This window comes from Lagenorhynchus albirostris, chromosome 15 (assembly GCF_949774975.1).
Source record: "Lagenorhynchus albirostris chromosome 15, mLagAlb1.1, whole genome shotgun sequence".
Classification (NCBI taxonomy): domain Eukaryota; kingdom Metazoa; phylum Chordata; class Mammalia; order Artiodactyla; family Delphinidae; genus Lagenorhynchus; species Lagenorhynchus albirostris.
In genome coordinates this window covers 56,805,479-56,829,662 of record NC_083109.1, presented here as the reverse complement: position 1 = coordinate 56,829,662, position 24,184 = coordinate 56,805,479, and the positions used below count along the sequence as shown (strand labels likewise).

The 24,184-nt window shown below is 49.4% G+C and overlaps 1 protein-coding gene across 2 annotated transcripts in view; it reads left to right on the top strand.

Moving 5' to 3' along the window:
- Positions 1-18,279, top strand: part of USP7 (ubiquitin specific peptidase 7) — a 56,259-nt gene extending 37,980 nt beyond the window's left edge. For both annotated transcript variants that reach the window (XM_060122389.1, XM_060122390.1), the window contains 23 exons: positions 366-446; positions 547-637; positions 2,913-2,995; positions 4,867-4,976; positions 6,293-6,449; positions 7,225-7,369; positions 7,653-7,783; positions 8,690-8,824; positions 9,202-9,303; positions 9,477-9,582; positions 10,363-10,455; positions 10,545-10,612; positions 10,943-11,043; positions 11,921-12,074; positions 12,691-12,758; positions 13,238-13,346; positions 13,441-13,518; positions 14,231-14,331; positions 15,316-15,415; positions 16,821-16,940; positions 17,094-17,165; positions 17,293-17,383; positions 17,698-18,279. In XM_060122389.1, coding sequence (XP_059978372.1) covers positions 366-446; positions 547-637; positions 2,913-2,995; positions 4,867-4,976; positions 6,293-6,449; positions 7,225-7,369; positions 7,653-7,783; positions 8,690-8,824; positions 9,202-9,303; positions 9,477-9,582; positions 10,363-10,455; positions 10,545-10,612; positions 10,943-11,043; positions 11,921-12,074; positions 12,691-12,758; positions 13,238-13,346; positions 13,441-13,518; positions 14,231-14,331; positions 15,316-15,415; positions 16,821-16,940; positions 17,094-17,165; positions 17,293-17,383; positions 17,698-17,804 — 2,403 coding nt within the window. In that variant the 3' untranslated portion in view covers positions 17,805-18,279. The remainder of the gene's footprint in view (positions 1-365; positions 447-546; positions 638-2,912; positions 2,996-4,866; positions 4,977-6,292; positions 6,450-7,224; positions 7,370-7,652; positions 7,784-8,689; positions 8,825-9,201; positions 9,304-9,476; positions 9,583-10,362; positions 10,456-10,544; positions 10,613-10,942; positions 11,044-11,920; positions 12,075-12,690; positions 12,759-13,237; positions 13,347-13,440; positions 13,519-14,230; positions 14,332-15,315; positions 15,416-16,820; positions 16,941-17,093; positions 17,166-17,292; positions 17,384-17,697) is intronic.
- Positions 18,280-24,184: the final 5,905 nt, after the last annotated feature.

Here is a 24,184-nt window from a genome sequence, read left to right as displayed (position 1 = left end):
CTGTTGACAGGCTCAACCTCATTAATCTCTTGGTGTGGACCAATACGAGTTAAGTTTAGTGCTCAATTTACATGCTTTTCCACAGAGGTAAAATGAATATAAAAAATGCTTCTAAAGGCACTACAGATTACTAATTCATTCCAAAGGCTGTATAGAGGGTTAATCTCAACTGTTGCATGTAGATATTTTTGTAAATATCCAACCAAGGAAGAAGATTTTTGTATGTTTTTGATAATTGCATGCTAAAGGTCATAATATTTATAGTCTAGAATTTCTTTGACCATTGAAATTTCCTAGTCACATTTCAAATTACTTTATGTTAATTAAGCATAACATTTTCTGAAAGCCAAAACTTTCTCTTCCAGTTGCTTGATAATGTGGAAAATAAGATGAAAGGCACGTGTGTAGAAGGCACCATACCTAAATTATTCAGAGGCAAGATGGTGGTATGTGATAACCAGTTTTAAAGAGTGATTTTTAAAGATTTTAAACATGCAAATATTTTGACGGTTAATGCTTAAGCCATCTTATTCTCCTTATTTGTAGTCATATATCCAGTGTAAAGAAGTAGACTACCGATCTGATAGAAGAGAAGATTATTATGATATCCAGCTAAGTATAAAAGGAAAGAAAAATAGTAAGTTCTGTGTACATAATGGCACCACCACCTTTTCGTAATTTGGTTTGGTATAATGCTTCATTGACACGGTGGTTTTTATTGAAATACAGTGTAGAGAAAATTGCCCAAATGATGAAGGTACTGAGTGAACACAGTCTGGTGACCCCACCCAGGTCAAGAAACAGAACATTTGCAAAGCAAGATGGTGGCCCTTCCTGGTCACTGCCTCCCCCTCCTCACAGGAAACCACTGTTTGGCCTGCTGACATTCTTTCCTCGGTTACTTTTGCGTGTTTTGTGGTATTTATTTACGTAGATGGCATCGTGTAGGGTATGTGTCTCGTTCTCTCTCTTCTTTTTCTCAGCATTGCCTCCATGCACTTCATCCTTATATTGAGCAGCAGTATCGGGTCATTTTCATGGCTTTATAGTATTCCACTTCAGGAACATAACACAAATGTTTGAAACCATTCTTTCCTTGATGGGTGTTCGGGTTGTTTTCAGTGTGAGGCTGGTAGATGTGAGGCTTGTTGGCCGGTCTTGTGTCCGCCCCTGGTGCATTTACGGTGAGTGGAATGCTGGCTCGTAGGGCCTGTGTGTATATGTCGAGCTTAGCAGATACAGCAGTTTATCCATTTCTGCTCCACCAGTAGGGTGCGAGCAGTTGTTCCACATCCACTCCAGAGCCGTCAGTCGTCAGACTGGCGTTTTGGTGGGAGAATGGTGCTATCTTGAGTTCAATTTGCATTGCCCTGGAAGTCGGGGAGATTTTACCTTTTCGAATGCTTATTGGCAATTTGGGTGTCTTCCTGAACATATGGAATGTAGTTCGTAATAACTTGATGTCCTGGTCCAATAATTCCGTGATTTCTGGATCTGTCTCCATCGATTCGCTTTCCATCTCTGGCTGTGAGTTCCAGCTTCTTTGCCTGTCTGGTCATCTTTTATTGGATGCCAGCTGTTGTGATTTTTATCCTGTTGGGTATTGGATATTCTTACCCTTTGTTCCGGGGCACATTTCGTTGTTTGGAGATAGCTGATTCCTTCGAGACCAGGAGGAGCCTCTCACGTCGCCGGGGCTCTCCCGCGTGGCTCTCCCCGGGGCCCTCCGTCCTGCACGTGGCCACTGCCTCGGGCCCCTGAAAGCCCCACCCTGTCTCAGGGAGACTCTGGGGCCCGTTGGGGTTTCTCTGCCCTGCGCTGCAGCCTGGAAGTTCCACACAGTGAGCTGGGGCGTTGGAGGGCTCTCAGTGGCCACGTCCTGTCCTGCCTGTTGTCTAGCGTGTGAATACGGTTGTTGGCCTTGTAATGGAGCCCAGTGCAAGGGAGGGAGTGCGCTTCCTGTTACTCCCTCATGGCCACAACGCGCGAGTTCTTCACGGGCTGTGTTTGCTGCTGCTCGCCTGGGTTTCGGGCTCTCCGCCAGCGTGGGGCTTGCCTTTTCACTCCTGCAGTGTGCCCATTTGGTTAAAGAATGTCATAACTGTAGTGAAATCCAGGGTATCAATCTTTGCTTTTTGTGTCTGAGAACACCTGCCCTGAAGTCTTAAGATAATTCTCTTATCTGTTACTTTTTTCTCTTTTCTGTTTATTTACAGTCCACCCAGAATAGTTTCTTTCTGCTTATGGTCAGAGTGGACCAAAGGTGCTCTGCTGCCCCTTTGTCAGCAGCGAGCCCTTCGCATCTGTGTAGACCTCTTTCTAGACTCTACCTCCTGGTCCATTGGCTATCATCCTTGGATGGATTCTTCCTTCTTCCTTTTCAGCTTTATTGTGGTTTAAGTGACAGGATCGTAAGGTATTTAAAGTGTTCATCGTGGTTATTTGGTATGCTCAGGTATTGTGACAGCATGACTGCCTTCTGGTCAATGAACTTGACTTACACGTGGCAGCGTTATCAGCCGTGTCCCCGTGCTGTGCACAGGAGCCTCCGCTCTTACTCCCTCTCACAGCAGAAGCCTGTGTCCCCTTCCAAACTCCCCCTCTTCCCCCACCCCACCCTCCCACATGCCTGCTCTCTTTCTGCACTGACTTTAGAATAAGTGTTTGGGTTAAAATTTGTACTTTAACATTACTTAAGTTTATTAAAACATTGACTCCATGTTATCACGTAACACCCTCAGTGGCCTTAAGAGTTCACACCTTTTGCTGGATCAGTGAAGTTGCAGACCTGTGCTCACAGCTACAGTTATTTACATTCCTCCCTGGCGTGCCTGAATTGATTGATTGACTATGTTATAATCAAAGCTTTAGTGATAACTTCGGCTGACTTTTTTCTCTTTCTCTCTTGAAAGTATTTGAATCATTTGTGGATTACGTGGCAGTAGAACAACTAGACGGTGACAATAAATACGATGCCGGGGAGCATGGCTTGCAGGTAACTTGGAGATTGTGTGCTAGTGTCCCGCTGTATCTTTCCACCTTGTTTTCAGATCTTTTGCTTGACTGTGAACTAAACATTCACTTGTATCTTTTCACATGCCGCTGGTGTTTAGAACGCAAAAGGATTTTATTTCTCAGTCTGGACGTTGTGTTAGAGAGCTCTGATCGTGTTGCTGGTGTAGACAGGCAGGGGTGGGGAAGGTGTTGTGCCTCCTGGCTACCAGAGGCAGAACCATCACCCGGCACGTGTACCCCCCCACCTCCCCCCTGCCCCAATTCCATCCACAACTCTGCCCCTTACTTCACTGCTGTCTGTGCCAGAGCTTCCCTCGGTTGCTCCTAGTCACAGATAGAACTGCTTGGTCACTGGGACTCTGGTTTTGGCTGGTGGTGGTGCTTTGCTCTCCCGCCGCCGCAGTGGAGTGTCAGTTAGTTTTCTGAGGATCCTGACTTCCAGAACGAGGAGTGCATTTTCTGTTATTGTTCCATACTCGGTGTCCCTGCTTGTTTTCCACAAGGCCCCACAGGAACTCTGGCAGAACAATGAGTGTTGTAAACAAGCGGCAGTGCATGGTCAGATGGAGGGGCCCGGGCTGTGCCCTGGCCAGGCTGCTTGGTGGGTCAAAGGCATCCTCACGGGTCCAGCCCTCCAGGTCTGTCTTGAGCCTCATAACCTTGACTCACTGGCTCAACTAATATATGATTTTTTTCGGACCATCCTGGGTTTACCAAGCTCGCACATTTATAATTCACGGTGCTGGTGAGCCCATTTTGCCGTGGGTCACAGACCTGCTGTCCTGCTTGGTCAGGCCACTGATTTGTAGATCAGTAAGTTACTTGGCAAATATGCCACTGGATTTGCTTAGGAAACACTTGAGTCAACTCACAGAATTGCCCTTATCCACACTGGATATTTTTGGCTCTGGGTGAACAAAATATATTTTAGAATCAGACTCTCAATGGACAGTGGCTGAGAAACAGGATTCTTCTATTATTGTTTCAAGTTGTACTAAAACCGTGCCATTCCTTTGTGTGGCAGTAGGTTCCTGGGTTTTTGTTTTTCTTCCCAGAACTACCCAGTTTCCTTAACCATGCTAATGTACAACAGAGAACATTGCCACCTAGGACACCAGTTCCTCCAGGTGGGTGTGTTCTAGCCAGTGTTGGAAATAAGGTTTACAGCTCCGAAGGAATACAGCCGTGCTGAGGGCCGCCAATGGCCTGGTGGTGACTGGCTTTGGTGAAGGCTTATTTGAGTGAGGACTCAGCTGGCTGAGGTGGGGGGAGGAGTGAGGCTGGGCCTCTCCCACAGAGGCCTTGCTCGGGGTGTCCTTTGCCCCAGAGGCTGGTGACGCCTGGGCAGAGGCTGTGACGGTGGTCAGAGGGCCTTGCTGATACCGAGTCGGAGGGGTCTTCAGAAGCAGGAGTGAACAGTTAGCACGTGACCGTGCTCACGGGGAAGGACGGCGGTCACAGGCAGTTCTCCCAACCCAGACCGTGCTCGTCTTATTCTGTTCTGGTGTCCATAGGCACACCTCATTCACATAATCATAATCCTCTGCTTTTCCATTTGATTTTCCCGTGTTTGTCCAGAATTTTCGTAGTGTTTAATGACTGTGTTAATAGGGCAACAAGTGACTGAGCTGTAGTTTACTTCACTGTTCCCCTGTCGCTGGACATCAAGATAGAGTATAATGCAAACTAAGAGGAAATCCCACACACAGAACATTTTAAAGGCACCCTGTGCCCATCTCCCTACCAGAAGTTCCCAACGTGTTCCACCCTTGCTGTGAAACGCTGTTGCTTTTGTTGCTTCGAGAAATAAGTAGAGGTAAACTAAACCTGTGCTTCTTTTTCAATGTTCAGGAAGCAGAGAAAGGTGTGAAATTCCTAACATTGCCACCAGTGTTACACCTACAACTGATGCGATTTATGTATGACCCTCAGACGGACCAAAATATCAAGATCAACGATAGGTAATCTAGAGTGGGATGTGAGAGTTAAGATTTACCCATCATCCTGATTTAGGGGGTTAGTCTCAGTGCTTTGTTTAGTTTTTCTGTTTTCGGTCTCATCTCTGATTTATTTAGGTTTCCTCTCTGCCGAGGTGTCCCAAGAACTGTGCTTTTAAAGGGATAATTTCAGGGGCTGCTTCCTCCGTATCTCCTCCTCAGGGAGCCCCTCTGTCTACGCTGTGGCAGACTGAAGTCTGCGGGGGAGAGGGTACTTTCTGCTGCACAGGCTTTGCTTTCCCCAGAAGTGGCATTTGCTATTATTACACTATTGGTTTACATAGGATTCGCCAATATGTTATCTCTCAGTTGGTATAGGCTTATAGAATGTGCTAGAATCCTCAGGAATGCTGGCGTAGGTGGGTGTGTCCCCCATTCCAGGTGTTTTATAGATCCTTAAAGTACCAGTTAAAAGGTTGCTACCACACACTGCTTTGTCTGGTTCAGGAGACAGAACTTGCACCCTGATTAGTTGGAGCAGTGACTTTGTACTCCTTGGTCAGGGGGTACAGCCTGACAATAACCAGCCTCCTAGAGGTTGGTCAGTCACCCCTGAAACTCGGCGGAGAGTGTGAGTCGATCATATCACCTGCCACCAGCCGGGCCTGCTCGTCTGTTCTTGCCCTTCTCCGTGGGGTCTCTTGAGACAGCAGACCTCACAGACCAGCAGCCTGCAAGCTAGGCCCAACCTGCTGGTGTGCTTTGTTGGGTCCTCACCTTGGTTTTCTTTCTATTTTTATTGGAATTAGTTGCCAACGTTTTTTCAGGTCGTGAGATTTCACATAAAAGTCCAGATTTCTGGCATCTGGCATTCAAAACACTTGGCAGTGCCGGGCCTGAGTTCCCAAGGGCCGTGCTGGGTGGCAGCTGCCCCTCCACGCCAGGCTCGTGCTCTGCTCAGCACCACGGTCCTTGTGCACCCACCTCACGCTCTTCCTGCCTCTCAAGCACCCCCCGCCGCCCCCGTTCATGACAACATTTGGAAATATCCACATCCTAGAAAAGTCAGTGTGTTTTTGTCACAAAAACTGACTGTTATGTAATATCCTGGGCTTTAAAATTCCATTAGGTGTGTCAGTGCTTTATAGGTATTTTTCTCAAATCAAGCTTCAGATTTTGTTGACGTGTGAATAATTTGTTGTGATGAGTAGGAGCTGCCCTTTCCAAGTAAAGAGGAGCCAGTGAATTAGAAGGTCTAGCAAGGAGTAAAGCCTAAAGGTGAAATATTTTACAAGTAAATGAAACCTGGATTTCTCTTAAAATGTTTTTATTTTAAATAGGTTTGAGTTCCCCGAACAGCTACCACTTGATGAATTTTTGCAAAAAACGGATCCTAAAGACCCTGCAAATTATATTCTTCATGCAGTCCTGGTTCATAGTGGAGATAATCATGGTGGACATTATGTGGTTTATCTAAACCCTAAAGGGGATGGCAAAGTAAGTGCTGGGGAGGGTGGACGTGATGCTGTGTAGGGGATTCAGTGACGCTCAGCTTCAGACTTGGCCTTGATAGTGAAGGATCCCTTCTTGGCCTCTGTGCCTGTATGTTCCTGATACTTTTAAAGGTGGTTGGTTAATTATGATTGTACTTGATATATACATTCTCGTTATTAGTATTGAATGTTGGACCTTATAGGATCCCTTTACATCTAACATGAGGCACTTAGTTTCCACTTAGAATAATCATCTGTGGCCCGCACTCACGGGCCCGCATTGGTTGTGTGTTATTGCACGTGCCCCATTACCCACGCGATGTAATGCGCGGTGTTTGCCTGGTTCACGTGGATCCCATCACGTGATCTTCACCAGGAGGAGCAGATGAGGGTCTTGGGGTCTGTGTCCAGGGCCACAGGGCCAGTGAGGAACAGAGCCAAGGTGGAGCCCGTCCAGCTCATGCCGAGGGGATTTGAAGGCAGGACCCTCATGGCACCAGATGCGGAACCTGTAACTGTAGGGTTAGTGCCATTTAAAACGACTCCATCCACAGTGGACAGAGATGGAGCCTAAGCTGAGGCTTAGGATATTTGAGTACATTACAGAAATTGCCCATGGACGGATATTAGCAATTTCTCCAGCATGTGGGACGAGGACGGCAGAAGTGCTGGCGAGTTTTGTGAGGGTCACCTGAGGCAGGTCTTGTGTTTTCGGAGAATGCTGCCTTTTACTTTGTGTGCTCCTCAAAGCGCCGTATCTCTGCTGCTCCCCGTTGCAGTGGTGTAAGTTTGACGATGACGTGGTGTCCAGGTGTACGAAAGAGGAGGCCATCGAGCACAACTATGGGGGCCACGACGACGACCTCTCCGTGCGGCACTGCACCAACGCCTACATGCTGGTTTACATCCGGGAGTCGAAGCTCAGTGAGTGGAGCGGGTGTGTCGTGCCCTGGCTGTGCCAAGCTCGCGGCTGGGCCCTGAGTCTCGCCCGCTGGGGCATTTTATACCACGTTACAGTGGACCTAAGCTAGAGCCACCTGTCCAGACACTTGCCTGCTTATGCTGCCTTACAGCATCATCTGGAAGCGGCTGGATTGGGGTTGCGGGTTTGGATGTGGACCCAGGGTGCCAAGTAATTTTACTTTGAAGGGTGGCTTTATTTGCGATGACGTGCACAGAGGTGAAGGAAGATGCGTTTGTCCTGCAGGTGAGGTTTTACAAGCTGTCACCGACCATGATATCCCTCAGCAGTTGGTGGAGCGATTACAAGAAGAGAAAAGGATCGAGGCTCAGAAGCGGAAGGAGCGGCAGGAAGCCCATCTCTACATGCAAGTGCAGGTCAGCCTCTGGGCAGGCGCGAAGCTGCTTCGCGGGCCAGGGCGTCGGCGACGTGTCTGGGCAGCCCCCCTGAGCGTGCGACTGAGGAACTGCAGGCCAGTTCCCTGACCGTTGGGAATGTTCTTTCCAGTTCAGGATATGGGCTTAGATGTGAGAGGTACTCAGGCTGCCAGAGCAGCAGTGTCTTAGTGTTTATAAAGCATGCAGGGGACCAGAGAAGGAAGGGTGAGCAGAACCCAGATGAGGCCTGGCAGGGAGAGCTCTGGCAGCTGGGGTGGTGGGGGGTGAACTGCCAGGTGGTTTTGGTTCATGATTTAGTTGCAGTTAGGAAACAGGCATTTGTTTTAACAAGTTGATAGACTACCTGGAGAAAAAGGTACATGTGCATCCTGGCTTTATCATATTTGGGGATCACCATCCAGATGGATTTCTAGTTGATGTTTATGGATGAGTTTAGAATGGCTGCATGGAAATATGTAGGGTTTCCAAATATTCGTACCTGATTTAGTTCTTGGTCATTTTGGTGCTTCTCTGCTTGGGTCTTCTGTAGAAGGTTCATCAAAGCAAAAGACTAGTTGTTCTTTTGTCTGTTTTGTTTTGCGGTATGCGGGCCTCTTACTGTTGTGGCCTCTCCTGTTGCGGAGCACAGGCTCCGGACGTGCAGGCTCAGCGGCCACGGCTCACGGGCCCAGCCGCTCCGCAGCATGTGGGATCTTCCCGGACCGGGGCACAAACCTGCGTCCGCTGCATCGGCAGGTGGATCTCAGCCGCTGTGCCACCAGGGAAGCCCAACACTAGTTGTTTTTAGTTTTAGCATTTGAACCTTGGTTTCGATCAGCCTGACCTGGTTCTCTTGTGTGTGTTAGTGGTGTAAACTCCATTCTGCATTTTCATCCCTATTTGCAGATTGTTGCAGAGGACCAGTTTTGTGGCCATCAAGGAAATGATATGTACGATGAAGAAAAAGTGAAATACACTGTGTTCAAAGTGTTGAAAAACTCCTCGCTTGCTGAGTTTGTCCAGAACCTCTCTCAGACCATGGTGAGCGCCCGTCCTCCTGTTGATAGTTCTCTCTCCTTTTCCATAACTGGACCCTGGAGGATCCTGCCCTTGGAGGCAGGCACTGTGTCCAGACACCACCTGAGAGTGAGCTTGGGACCAGAGTTCCTTCCCTTCCGGGTTGTGCCCTCTGGCATCTCCCCTAATTTCCCCCTCCTCCGCCCGCCTCCCCCTTGGTAAAATGGGCTTGAACTTCCGGGACACCAGGGATCCCGAAGGCCAGGTCACTGTTGCCCATACCAGGAGGGAGAGCTGTAATCATGATTTTTTCCCCTTATAATCATAGAATCATTTCCTTGATGTTGAATTAAAATATAAGCTGATTTTGCTTCAACTAATTTAACTGTAATTATTTCCAGGGATTTCCTCAAGATCAGATTCGACTGTGGCCCATGCAGGCGAGGAGCAATGGCACCAAACGACCGGCCATGCTGGATAACGAGGCCGACGGCGGCAAGACGGTGAGTGTGGCGGTCTGGTCTGGTCTGGGTGTGCGCGGCAGGCACTGTGTGCCCTGCGGTATTCCCCTCCGTCCAGTTACATAGAGTTGGATCTTGTCTTCTACTTGAATATAGTTTTTCACTCTCACTTAGCCATTAAAATCTTCTAAGCCCAGCATCTCTTTTGGGAATAGATGATTGAACTCAGTGATAATGAAAACCCTTGGACAATATTCCTGGAAACAGTTGATCCGGAGCTGGCTGCTAGTGGAGCAACGTTACCCAAGTTTGATAAAGATCGTGAGTGCCTCCTCCCCCAGCCCAGCACCTCCAGAGTGGAGTTTTATTCCCGGAGTGTCGTTCTAAACACACAGGGTTAAGTGTTCTTCCCTTGCAAAGAAATCTTGTTAATCCCCAAAATGCTCGCGAAACATCCACCGTGTTCAAGGCTTCTTGATGAAGTCAAATCAGACCGACTGTGGGTTGTAGCGTCCTGGCAGGTGAGAAGCTGGCAGCAGCGTGGAGTCCAGCACATTCCACATTTTTCTAATCACGCTGGTCTTGTATATACTTGACAGATGGTGTAGAGCAGGGGTTGCTGTCAAGGGCCAGATAGTCAGTATTTCATGCTTTGTGGGCCATACCGCCTCTGTCTGCTATTGTAGCTACTAAGCAGCTACAGAGATTAGGTAAAAAAACTGTCTTCCAGCGCAACTTTATTTACAAAACAGGTAGGTCCAAGATTGCTTATTTGTATTACTTCAAGTGGTCACTTCTCCGGCAAAGACTCAGACACAACCTTTAACGATACTTCGATGGTAAAACACTGCTAGTGAGGACCAGGTCTTAAAACTAGGTTTCCTAAATTCTCTGCACTCATTCTCATCTTTCCTGCTTCAAATGCAGTGTTCCCCATGGGTTTGAGGTTAGAAATGATGCCTCAGACCTAGGATCAGCCTCTTAACAAACTTCATTGCACACAGTAACTTTTAGGTGCCCTAAGTTGTCATTTCAGTTGCTATTTGTTAACATTGCACTGACCAGAAGATCCTAACAAAGCCTGTTTATTTAACCTTGTAGATGATGTGATGTTATTTTTGAAGATGTACGATCCCAAAACACGGAGCTTGAATTACTGTGGGCATATCTACACACCAATATCCTGTAAAATACGTAAGTCTGGCAGCACTCACCTTCTGAGTTGATTTTGCCAGAGTCTCAGTGTATCACAGCTTTGAATTCTTCATTTTTCTTGAACCTAGGTGACTTGCTGCCAGTTATGTGTGACAGAGCAGGATTTATCCAAGATACTAGTCTTATCCTCTATGAGGTTTGGATCCTTATTTTTCTGTAATCAGCACATGGTTAGTGGTTTGGGGAGGACGACTTCTGCCTGTTTTGCTAGCCCTGCATTTGTTGTGTCAAGACCACAGCTAAATGGGGCCTCGGGTGATCTTGAGTCAGAATCCTCTCTGTACATTTCTGATGTTTCCCTCTTTAGGGTCAGTGATTATTATATCCTTATTACTAGTATTTCGTACTCTTTATTTAAAATTGTAGGGCTGTTGGAATTGGGTATAGAGAAAGTACATACAGTGTGTGGCCGTATTAAACATTGGACAGACGTTGCGTTGTAACCATGTCCTTTCTTTTACTGTAGGAAGTTAAACCGAATTTAACAGAGAGAATTCAGGACTATGACGTGTCTCTTGATAAAGCCCTCGATGAGCTAATGGATGGTGACATTATAGTGTTTCAGAAGTACGTACTTCTTGAAGTTATCTCTTTGTACTAATATCAGAAGTCCTAGAACCAGGAAATGATTCTCTAGACCCTGAGTCACGTTTTGTTTGACATTGACAGAATGTTGACAGCAGTTGGCCTTCTCTGGGTTTTGGAATTAGGGGTGGCAAGCATTTTCCTCACTGAATGCTTTTATTTCCCAAAAATGTCTACAGCGAGCATGACAACTAGTAGCAGGAGGGCAAAGGTCTTTAGGGAAGAGCAAGATTGTTTTCTTTCCTTGAAAACATGAAATTCTTAGAATGCACCTACTTGGGTAGTCACTTTAATCTGTCTGCGTGGAAGCCGGCAGGTGTGCAGTCTGAAGGCAGCCTGATGACGCACTCGGCCCTTTCCTTGCTCTTGAAGCTGTTTTGCCAGGGCAGGGCAGCCCTGAACACTGACCATAGGGAGGCTGCAGGGCCCGGTGGCCAAGAGCAGGGGTGGCAGACCTCTCGTTTAAGGGCCAGGCAGTAAACATTTTAGGTATAGCAGCGACCCGATCCTGCAGCCTTCTCTGGGAAGTGATAACCTATCAAGTCCCGGTTGGGGAGTAGACTCAGCAGAGCCAGCAGGGTGGGCCCCGCAGTGCATCCTGAGTCCTTTCCCTTGTCTGTGGAACGAGAGGGCACTGTTCTGTTTCGGGAGCGAGATCAGGAACGGAAAGCAGCCAGCCCTGTGCGTGGCTCAGCGCACACTTCTGTCCACGATCGCCTCTGCCTGGTAGCCGGGCAGGCTCCCAGCATCGGAAAATGCTAGCCTGAGTTTAGATCCGCACTGCTCAGCATCACTGTTCCTTGGGAGATGATGCCTGAACCCTGGCTTGGACTTTGATTGTCTGTGTTTTTCCCCCCAGGGATGACCCCGAAAATGATAACAGTGAATTACCCACTGCAAAGGAATATTTCAGAGATCTCTACCACCGTGTCGATGTGATTTTCTGTGATAAAACAATCCCCAATGATCCTGGATTTGTGGTTACATTATCAAATAGAATGAATTATTTTCAGGTATTTGATAAAATGCTCTTTTCCCTTCAGATTCCACACCAGAGAGACAAAGTTCTCTTTTAAAAAGCTTGCTGATGAGGCTGTGTAATGGGTTTGGTTCTGGAGGAGGGGTTGCAGTCCACTGTCTGAGGAAGTTCTTGATGCAAGTGGGTTGATGTTGATGTTGCCGGGGGATCGGAAGCTCTTTTCCCCTCACTCGCCTACCCCCACCCACTGCCCTGTCTTCTTGCTCTTCGAAATCCTCTTGACCCCTGGCATAAGTTGGTTTCAGAGATCATAGTTTTAACAGCAGCTTTGCTTCAGTTATAACATGCCAAGTGTGAACCATTAAAAAAAAGCCTTCAGGAAATAAATCTACAGACAGACCTCCCCAATGAAAGTGAAAAACACTTTAAAAGGTTTTCTTCCTCAGATACGCTGTTCCTGTGGTGATATACTAAGGAATATAGTTTATTCCTGTTAGATGGTAACTTTCCGGGGCATTTAAATTCAGGCTGCTTATAACAGGTTTCTTTAAGAGCACTCAGCAAATGAACAGTGATAAAGTGTATCAGCAAGTTTCAGTTTGTTCACCGGATGTGAACCTTGCTCCCTGACTCTGGCCCTCCCTCTCCAGGTGGCAAAGACAGTTGCTCAGAGGCTCAACACCGACCCGATGCTGCTCCAGTTCTTCAAGTCTCAAGGGTGAGCCACACTCACAGATGCCCCGTGTTTGGTCTTGACTGCATGTGTCCCATAGTTCATCCAAACATCTCCGAACTAATGTAATAAGTAGCTGCCACCTCACCTGACATGCCATTTCTTGCTTAGTTTCAGATATAGAATTGTCACCACTTACATCTTGACCACGCTACCCCAAGATGTCAAAATAATTGGCAGCCTCATCTAAAGCCAGGCTTACTTTAGAGACCTCATCCACACACCTCCCTCCCATGTGTGTCCGGCTGGGCCTGGCCCGGCCCGGCTTCTGTGTGCCGTGTCACCCTTGCAGAGAGTGTTCAGGTGTGACAGACGCAGGGACTTAGGACCTGGGGACAGGAGTAGTCAGAGTCCAAATTTCAAGTCTAGGTGTCAGGCCAGAGGTTTGCTTTTATGCTCACTCACGGATATTTGTTTTAGGCAAATAAACAAGTCTTTTATTTATATGCTGTTTTCTTGTGTAGTTATAGGGATGGCCCAGGTAATCCTCTTAGACATAATTATGAAGGTACTTTAAGAGATCTTCTACAGTTCTTCAAGCCTAGACAACCTAAGAAACTTTACTATCAGCAGGTATGAGTCCAAATTAATGTAACCGTGGGTAATAAGGAGAAGGCTCGGGTTTCTGTGGAAGCGAATCTAAAATGAGTCTCTCTTTTCTTAATAGCTTAAGATGAAAATCACGGACTTTGAGAACAGGCGAAGTTTTAAGTGTATATGGTTAAACAGCCAATTTAGGGAAGAGGTGAGTCTTTTCTATGGTGTGAGTGTTTATTTTTATTGCATCTTGTGTATTGTATCTCATTTCCAGACCCTGAAAACTAAAACCACCAAAGAAAGCTCCCTAAGCGGTAGCGTGTGTTAGCGGCTCCGCTCGAGATCCCCGGTGCGGGGAGGAGCTCTGTCCACCCAGCCCCTGCCGCCACCTCTGAGGCTTCAGGCAGAGTGACAGTGTCAGGGAGACCCTTTCCGACTGATTTGGACCTTGCTGCTTGGCCTTGGAGCCGGTGGCAGCTCCGCTGGGCCCTTTGCAGACGACACAGCCTCACATTAAGTGGTTCTTCTGGAAAGTCTGTACCTACTCAGACACCCAAGTCGTTCACCTTTCTAGCTCTACCGGTATTGAGAGGAAATCTGGGACATGTGCCATCCATGTTGTCACCCGTGTGCAGCTGTCAGGCTGAAATGACACAGTCCACCCTGGTCCTTGTCCTCTGTCTCACCATGCTGAGAATTGGACAGCCTCTTAGTGACCTTTCCGGGGGGAGAAATGCCTGAGTAGCTGTCCTGTGAATGGCGAGCTTTTTGCCTCAAAATGGCATTTCTTAGACTCCCTGCGGTGTGGGGCGGCTGCCAGCCTTGGACAGGTGGTCTGAGTGGTGGTCGGCGGGGATGGGCCCAAGCAGGCCCCGCATGTGTCTTGTTTCCTGTATAGCCTTCATCTTGTCGTTTCTTAGGAAATAACACTATATCCAGACAAGCACGGGTGTGTCCGGGACCTGTTAGAGGAATGTAAAAAGGCTGTGGAACTCGGCGAGAAGGCATCAGGGAAACTTAGGCGAGTATTTCCCAAATCCTGAAGGTGGAGGCAGGGGCAGCCCTGGCCCAGCCCTGTACTTGCGCAGTGCCCCCCCCCCCCACAGTAGTTGCCATGCTCACCTTTCAGCCCATACTTTGCAACACTTTATATAAATACTTCACATTTAATCCTTTTCTTTTGCCCGTCTTCCTTCCCTGTGTCTCTGGATATTAATTAGCAGTAGTGCAAAAGGGAGATTCAGGTAGAAAAGTCAAGCAGAGGAAGAGTGATTCAAGCAGACTGATCAGCTGAAGCTGGAAAACGTGGGCCTTGACCGTGTCTGAGAAATCTGGTCACTTCTCATCTGTTTCGCCAGCGTTCAAGCCGCAGAAAGAAGCCCCAGATTTGATGTTCAGTTTTTATTTCAGAGTCAGGTGCTGGTCTCATCACCTTGTCTTACACTCGGCTCGCAGGATGGAACAGCCTTTGGGGCTCTTTGGTTCCCGGAATGTTTTCTTTACAAAATTAATAAAAGAATGAGGCCTTTGTTATCTAAAGAGTGAGAAACATTTCACAAGCCCTGCCCAGTTTGGAACCATAGCAAGAAAGATTTACACACGCTCCGAGGGGGTCCCTGGCCAGTGTTCTTCTGTCTGCTCCCCAAGGATACCTGCTTTTGACATTTCAAATCTTCATAAGAAGACAAGCGAATCTTCGTAGCTTTGTAATAAAATGACGGACGAATAGTTTTCTAGAAAGTTTTTTTTTTTTTTGCGGTACGTGGGCCTCTCACTGTTGTGGCCTCTCCCGTTGCGGAGCACAGGCTCCGGACACGCAGGCTCAGCAGCCGTGGCTCACGGGCCCAGCCGCTCTGCAGCACGTGGGATCTTCCTAGACCGGGGCACGAACCCGTGTCCCCTGCATCGGCAGGCGGACTCTCAACCACTGCGCCACCAAGGAAGCCCCTAGAAAGTTTTTTTTACATGAATGTATATAGTTCACATTCTTCCTTGTTTTGCACAGGCTGCTAGAAATCGTAAGCTACAAAATTATTGGTGTGCATCAAGAAGACGAACTCCTAGAATGTTTATCTCCTGCGACAAGTCGAACGTTTCGAATAGAGGTGAGTGTCCCTCTGGCTGCACCAGGGAGGAAGGGCTCCTGAGCCCCGGCAGGTGGGGCGGCCGCCCGCAGCTTATTCAGGCAGCACGGCGGCTCCTGGCAGTGGCTGTCGTTTTGTTTCTGTGCCGGTAGATGAAGTGACCCCTGAGGTTAATGTAATTCTGCCAGATTTTGAAAAATTGAATGTTTTATTATGATAAAATAGACCTAACCTAAAATGTACTGTTCAGTAGTGTGAGCACATTCATGTTGTTGGACATTCCTCACCGCCATCCATCTGCTCCGCTGAGACTCTCGCCCCAGCTTGCGGCAGCCACCCTTCTACTCTCTACTACTCCAGATATCTCACTTATTTGTCCTTAGAAATTAATTTTAAGTATGGATCATCAAGCACATCTAGTCAGAAACTGGGTCCCTGTTGATTTTAAAACTGCTGAGATTGCCACAGTAACTGGAACAACTCATTATTTGGTCTCTTAAAACCCAGAGTTTTGGGACTCCCCAGGTGGTCTGGTGGCTAAAGGTCCGCCTTCCCAATGCAGGGGGCCCGGGTTCGATCCCTGGTCAGGAAACTAGATCCCACATGCCGCAACTAAGGATCCCACGTGACGCAACAGAAACCTAATGTAGCCAAATAAATAGTTTTTTTTTTAAAAAGTTTTCTTTTTTAAAATATTTATTTTTGGCCGCGTTGGGTCTTCGTTGCGGTGCGCGGGCTTCTCATCGCAGTGGCTTCTCTTGTTGTGGAGCACGGGCTCTAGGCGCGCAGGCTCAGTAGTTTTGGCTCGTGGGCTCTAGAGCACAGGCTCAGTAGTTGCGGCTCACAGGCTTGGTTGTTCCACAGCATGTGGGATCTTCCTGGACCAGGGGTAGAATCCATGTGCCCTGCATGGGCAGGCGGATTCTTTTTTTTTTTAAATATATAAATTTATTTATTTTTATTTTTGGCTGCGTTGGGTCTTTGTTGCTGCGTGCGGGCTTTCTCTGGTTGCGAGTGGGGGCTACTCTTTGTTGCGGTGCGCGGGCTTCTCATTGCGGTGGCTTCTCTTGTTGCAGAGCATGGGCTCTAGGCGCACAGGCTTCAATAGTTGTGGCACGCGGGCTTAGTTGCTCCGTGGCGTGTGGGATCTTCCCGGGCCAGGGCTCTAACCGGTGTCCCCTGCATTGGCAGGTGGATTCTTAACCACTGTGCCACCAGGGAAGTCCCCAGAGTTTTCTTTTAAGCTTAGCTATTTCTCCTGGCTCTAAACTCTTATTCTAACAAGCCTCAAACATGACATTTTGGCAAAAATCTGACCTAGCTTCCCTTGTTGGAGGAGTGAGTCAGAATTAAGAATTAAAATGTGGCGCTGTGTTTGCATTAACTGAATTTCTCAACCCCTTGTGTTAAAAACGTGTGTCCCCAGGAAATACCTTTGGACCAGGTAGACATAGATAAGGAAAATGAGATGCTGATCACAGTGGCACATTTCCACAAAGAGGTGTTTGGGACATTCGGGATCCCGTTCTTGCTGAGGATACACCAGGTGAGGCGTCCTTCTGCTAAGAGACTGAGTGTCTCGGGTCGGGACCTGGGCCCTCGCGCTCTGGGTTAGCGTTGCTCAGTGGGGCTCCTTCCCTGAGGGGGCAGCACAGGAGGGCATGAGCTTTGTGAGCACATGCGCCCTTTGTCGTCGCAGGGTGAGCATTTCAGAGAAGTGATGAAGCGGATTCAGAGTCTGCTAGACATCCAGGAAAAGGAGTTTGAAAAGGTACGCGCTTCTTGGATACTTGCAAGTAATTTGTTGGGCGGGATGCTAAAGTCTTGACTTTTTTTGCCAGAGGTGTGAGTTTTGCTAGTATTTGGAATGAATGGCGTTTTCGATTTTTGTCTCTCAGTTTAAATTTGCCATTGTGATGATGGGCCGACACCAGTACATAAATGAAGATGAGTATGAAGTAAACTTGAAAGACTTTGAACCTCAGCCTGGTAAGAGCCCTCCCACAGGGAAGAAGCAAGTAGTAAGTGGCCGGGAGGCCGGCAGCCCTGGGTTCGAGTGGCGGCCCTTGTATTTCTCGAGCTGGGAGATTCGGCCTTGTTTTCCTTATCTGTAGAACAGGGAGGAATGGCAGCCTGTAACTGATGAACTTGGCAGGCATCACACAATGGCCGAAAAAACTAAGGTCCCAGGGGAGACGGTGCCGCCCTTGGGAGCCCTGAGACCTCAGTTGGGGGTGGGGTGCACTCGCTCCAGGGGCCCAAGCCTGGGCTCTGTGGTCTCAGTTGCTTTCTCTCCCCGCCAGGTAACATGTCTCATCCTCGGCCTTGGCTAGGGCTCGACCACTTCAACAAAGCCCCAAAGAGGAGTCGCTACACATACCTGGAAAAGGCGATTAAAATCCATAACTGACTTCCTCCCCTGGCGGGTGGGCGAGGCGGACCGCGGTGGGTGTGCCCTTTAACAACAGCCAAGAACTCTGGTGCGCGAGCACTGTCCCAAGTCTTCAGCAAGAGGATTTGCTGCTGGTGTTAATTTTATTTTGTTGAGGCTGTTCAGTTTGGCTTCTCTGTATCTATTGATTGCCCTTTTTGAGCAAAATGAAGGTGTTTTTATAAAGCTTGGATGCCAATGAGAGTTATTTTATGGTAACCACGATGCAAGGCGCTGTCAGCGTGTCGGGGAACAGCCGGTGGGTGCGGCGCGGCGCTGGACAGGCTCGGCTGTCCCCGCCCTGGGGCCCGGCCGCCAGCCCCACAGCTAGTAAGTCTTCTGTTTAGGCTCGTCTGACGTCTTTCCCTCAATTATACTTTTCAATGACCTTTTGTGCATCTGTAAAGGCGAAACAGAGAAACTCACAACCTAATAAATAGCGCTCTTTCCTTCACTCGTGTATTGTCGCCCCTTCCTCGGTCTCCCCAGCTGCCTGGGTCTTTTTAATAAACTCGTCTCCCTTCCGTCAGCCACCGCTGTCCTGCAGCCCGTTTGCAGAGTGGATGCACTGAATACAGGCCTGACAGACACTTCGGGGGTCTTTTTATTAAATTGAAAACGCTGTTCAATACAATTAAGGTGTACTATGCTGCCTCTCGGCAAACCTAACGATCTCAAGAGTTCATTCGAGCAGGTGAAAAAATTATAAATAGACTTGTCTCCTTAAAACGGAACAGGCGGAACCAAGAAAGGAGGGCCTTTTAGCAAAGAGGGCATGCCCACTGGTGTTAGCAAGCTGTTGACTTTGTATAAAAAAGCTAAATAAAAAAGAAAAAAAAAGGAAAATTGAAATTGTATATTTAATGAATGAACATGTACAATTTACCACTGGGAGGAGGTGGCATTTTGTTGGGTGAATCTAAGTGACTTTCACTGATGTTGATATTCATTGTGTGTAGTTTTCTTTCAGTCCGGCCTTTTCCTTTGGAGCTGACGCCAGCTGCGTGTCTAGTTTTGAGTGCAGTAAAATAGAATCAGCAGATGACACTTATTTTTCATCCTTTTCCAGTATTTTTCGTTTGTTTCTGTAGCAGCAGTGTACACCGACTCTTCCTGTATATTGCCTTTTTGCTGGAAAATGTTGTATGTTGAATAAAATTTTCTATAAAAATTATAACTCAGTGAGTGACGTGGAAGTTGAGGGAGATTTCTGCTCTCCCTGCAAATAGGCCTGGGGAACCTATTCCTTTATAACGAGGTTTTCGGGGAGGGGGGGGAGTTGTTTTTGCCTCTGATTCATCCCATTTAAGCTTAAGAAAAAGTTTTTCCAGGCAGGAACCAAGTACAATAAGATGACCAGAAATACTGAAATGGTGGAAGGCGTGGCCCAGGGGAGGTGGCCTTGCATCCCGCGCCTGGCGCACTGTGTCCCTGGGCTGCTCACCACCTGGCGGGTACTTCCTGCCCAGGTGCCCACGGTGACCATAGCGCCACCCGCCCCACCCTTCTGCGGAAAGTCATTCTCCGGGTGCTCAACTTCGAACATTAAAATATTGATTTCTTTTAGGTTTTGGCTGAGGGTTGATTATAGTCTTAAGTCACGGAAACTTATTGTCGAGTTATTAAATGGCTTTCCCCAAAGGCCTTTTCATAACGTGGACGGTCAGCAGGTAGCGCGTGCAATTTACTCTTCCATTCCCTCCCACTTACGGCCTTGAGTCCGAGTTCATAAAGCTGATGGGGGTGGTGGGAGGGGTGCAACCTGAAGAGGACGGCCTTTCACACGGCTCGCTCTGGACCCTGAGAGTGGTGCATCTTCCCCTCAGGCCCCCAGAACCACAGGGTAACGTTGAAGAGGGGCTTGGGTTCGTCATGACTGTACCGGCAGCAGCAAGCTGGGAGAAAGGGTCTCGTTTTAGAAAGTAAGAGCAAACTACATTTGCAAACATACATTTCAGATGTCAAGACGGAGCCGTAGATCCCCCGTTTGGGGGTGGGTGATGCTGTGGCATATTTGCCACTCTCGGCCTTTTTGTTCTGACCGCTCACTGCCCGTTAGAATGTCCGCCGTTGGGGTGGAGGGTCCTCCGTCGGCCCTGCCCAGTGAGGGAGCCGCGAGCCCCAGGTGTCCGCTGAGCACCTGAAATGTGGCTAAAGTAGCAGAGAGAGAGTTTTCACTGATTTAATTTTAAGTTGCCACATGTGGCTCAGGCGTTCCAACCACATTTCCCTCGCTTTGTGTGTCTTTACAGTGATCAGCTCCCTCGAGCTGTCGAGTTAATATATGATACATAAAACGCTCACTCTGTGAGGCCTGGAACCCGGGCCCCCCCGCCGGCTGAGCTGTTCAGACACAGAATCGCAGCTCATCGCAGCTTTAAAGGGCCACTGACCCACCCGACGGGCAGGCACCGTTGTTGATGGATAAATCCAGGGATGGGTGTTCACAGCATGATCCTGCCCAGTATGATGGATGTTCTGAGTTCGTCATAAGACGTTGGGAGAGAACCCACACTCAGCCCCCCTGAAGCCGAATCCTGCCCCCTTCCCACCGGTACAGAGGAGGCGCCCTCGTCCGTTCGGACCCAGTGCCGCAGAGGGTCAGGGCTGCTGCTGGGGGGCTGGTTCGTTTCACCCCTTCACAGGTGGGCAGGTGGTAGAGTGTGACAGTCCGGCCAGGCCCCTGAGTGCCCTCCCGGCCTTGTGACGCCTCCTCGCCTCTGGCCACCCTGCCCAGCCTTGCTCCAGGCTGGAAACAGCGGGAGGTGTCCCCAGCGCCCTGCCTGCAGCCGTATCACACCCCCCAGTCCACTCCTGGAGGGGGCGCGGCGGAGCTGTTCTGTGGCTCAGGTCAGGCGGGCAGTGGTCCTGTAGTGGCTGTCGCCGATGAGCACCCCACATGCGGCTGGCAGTGAGGCATCCGGGCCACCCCGAGTGACCAGGACAGGGATTCTGAGTTAATCTGTCAGGCTGGGCTCTCGGGGCCTCTGCTGACTGCAGAGCTGGCTTTGAGACCCACATTCACTGCTCCCTCTTTCCAGGTATTCGAGCCGGCCTCCCTGCTGGAAGGAGGGGCCCCCCACTTTGAGATGAGAGCTACGGGAGAGGGGGACAGGGTGGCCATCTCCCCCGGAGCCCTGGGCCCTCCTGGCCAGCCCCAGAGGTTGGTGCAGACAGAGCAGAAGCGTGGGGAAGCCTCAGAGAATGGCGCTGCGGTCCCACGCGTCCCAGCCTGAGTCTACAGTGAGGTCTCGGGACCCAGAACCAAGGCCTCAGACGTCAAGGCTACGAAATGGGAATGGTGGTTTAGGTCAAGTTGTACAAGGCAGTGAAGGAGGAGGCCCTGGGATGATGGGAACTGGCCGGGCCGGGCCAAGGGGACGGCCCGACATCTGCCGAACCAGGGACCTGTGCAGCTGGGCCGTCGCAGTTTTCAAGAGAAGCCAAAAATCGGGATGTTTTTTAAACGTTGGTAAGTGTGTCTCCTGACGCTGGGCAGTCTAAGAGTGGCCTGGGGTGGCTTTGTGGGCTGGCAGAGGGCTGCCGGGGAGCTGGGCCAGACCTCGTGGACGGCGCATGGACCACGGTGAACAAGGCCGGTAGAGGAGGGCCCAGGACACCACCCACACAGCCAGCACTGCGTTTGCCATGCCACTGAATATTCCTGCCTGTGGACCTCTCTGGGAATCCAGGTCAAACCTGGCAAGTAGCCTGGCAGGCGCAGAATCAGACTCCAGGCTGGAGCTCTGCAGGCGTGTCCGGGTCCTGTTCCGGTTCTGGCAGGGCCATCTAGGCCCCATGACCGTCGCCCGCCTGGCCTGGGTGCCTCTGCAGGGCTGTGGTCCTCCAAACTGCAGATTGGCCAAGTCCCAGGTCAAGACCTCATCCTCTGGGGAGTGGTGGCCAGTGGGCCCGCCTGACCTCCCTTTCCATCAGTACACTTGGGACCTAGATGGGTGGCCCCCTGCCTTGTCGACACGGGTCCACTTGGAGCCCCCTTCGGATTTATTACAAATGAGAAGTTGGTTCCCAGGATGCCTAGTTTACGTCTGACGCTTCATCTTCTAACCCTAAAAATCTTAAGGTGGGTCCCTGTTTGGATGTGGAAACCAAGGCTTCCTGTCCTGCAGCTAGTGCCACCCCTCGGGAGTCAGTGCCCCACTCGGTTCTCTGGGGTCTCTCTGGGGATGGGGGCAGGGTGGAGGGGCAGCTGCTGGCATCTTCTGGGGGCTGACATTCAGATCCGGAGAAATCTGTCCCCGGACTGGTCCTTTCCCCTGGCTGGTGGGACACACCCTGCCAGCGCCGTCGCAGCAGCAGGGCTGACCACCTGAAGGCTGCTGGGCAGGCCGACCCTAGTTTCCGGCTGCCCATCCAGTTACTGGGTGCAGACCAGCCATCTCTCAGGCCTCGGCTTCCGTACTGCCCTCCCGGGTGGCGCTAAGCAAAACAGAGAAGCAACTGCCACGGTTTAGTGAATAAAATGTAGCTCAGTGCCATATACTCTTTCTTCTCTGCCTCTTAATTCTCCCACTTCTCTGCCCCTTCTCTAGGAAATTCCTTTTCGTTGAAAAGATGAGGGAATAATATTTGTTATATTTTGCAAAGTAAAAAGAATTCCTTTGGGGAATTCCTTGGCGGTCCAGTGGTTAGGACTCCAGGCTCTGACTGCTGAGGGTTCAATCCCTGGTCGGGGAAGTAAAATCCCATAAGCTGCGGCACGGCCAAAGGAAAAAAAAAATTTTTTTAAAGATAAAGACAGCAGGGGGAAATGCCCCATGATAAAAATTATTAAAAAAAAAAATCCCTTCTTGTGCCCTTTAGCCCATCCTGTGCCCAGCCTCACGCCCAGGCAGACCACATGGTACCCAGGAGGAATCCTGCTCAGAAGCCAACTTGGGGCCTTTTTTTTTTAACATCTTTATTGGAGTGTAATTGCTTTACGATGGTGTGTTAGTTTCTGCTTTATAACAAAGTGGATCAGCTATACAAATACATATATCCCCATATCTCCTCCCTCTTGCGTCTCCCTCCCACCCTCCCTATCCCACCCCTCTAGGTGGTCACAAAGCACGGAGCTGATCTCCCTGTGCTATGCGGCTGCTTCCCACTAGCTATCTATTTTACGTTTGGTAGTGTATATATGTCCATGCTACTCTCTCACTTTGTCACAGCTTACCCTTCCCCCTCCCCATATCCTCAAGTCCATTCTCTACATCTGCGTCTCTGTTCCTGTCCTGCAACTTGGGGCCTTTTAAATCCTAAAAATCCTTTTAAGTCCTAAAAATCTTGTTAAGATGGGTCCCTGTTTGGATGTGGAAACCGAGGCTTCCTGTCCTGCAGCTAGTGCCAAAATTCCTGCATTTGCCAAATTCCTGCACAGCGGCCTTTGCAGTACAGAAAAGCTACTGTGCTGTAGCCATGAAGGAATTTTAAGGATTAAACCTCTTGTTGGGAATTGGGCACAGAGATTTGAGATTGGCTCCCCCATCCCAGCTCCCATAAACTCACCTGTCCCCGCCAGGCCCTCGGGGCACCAGGGCCTGGGGAAAGTGACAGAGACCCAGGAGTGAGAGATGGGGCTGGAAGGAATAGGTGGAGAGAGAAGGGGGCAGGCAGGGCCTTCCAGAGGCCAGGGGAAGAGGCTGGACACATGGGTGAATAGGTGAACGGGCCACTCTTGGTTGTGGGTGACTGGAACGCAGAACAGGGGAGGGAAGCAGGAGCCGCAAATGGCCTCAAAGGGACCCCACGTTAAAAGTCTGGTCCCAGGCTTCCCTGGTGGCGCAGTGGTTGAGGGTCCGCCTACCGATGCAGGAGACATGGGTTCGTGCCCCGGTCCGGGAAGATCCCACATGCCGCGGAGCGGCTGGGCCCGTGAGCCATGGCCGCTGAGCCTGAGCGTCCAGAGCCTGTGCTCCGCAACGGGAGAGGCCACAACAGTGAGAGCCCCACGTACCGCAAAAAAAAAAAAAGTATTATAAACCTATTACAGTACAGCACTATATAGCCAATTGTGTTAGTTAGGTACCTAGGCTAACTTCGTTGGACTTACAAACTGGACTTACAAACATGCTCTCGCAACGGAACTCGTTCGTATGTAGGGACTTAACTGTATATGTATACACGCGTATATACACAGAGATACAGGTACATACATACACATGTATATGAGTACATGCACACAGGTGTGTGGATAAACACACAGGCGTGTATGCACACATGGACATGCAGGTACATGCATGTACACACGTGTGCGAGTTTATGTGTTGCCTCACAAGTCCAGCTGCCTCTCCTGCTTGTTTAGCTGTGAGTTTGGGCAAAGCCCTAACTCTTTCTAACCCTCCATCCCCTGGCTT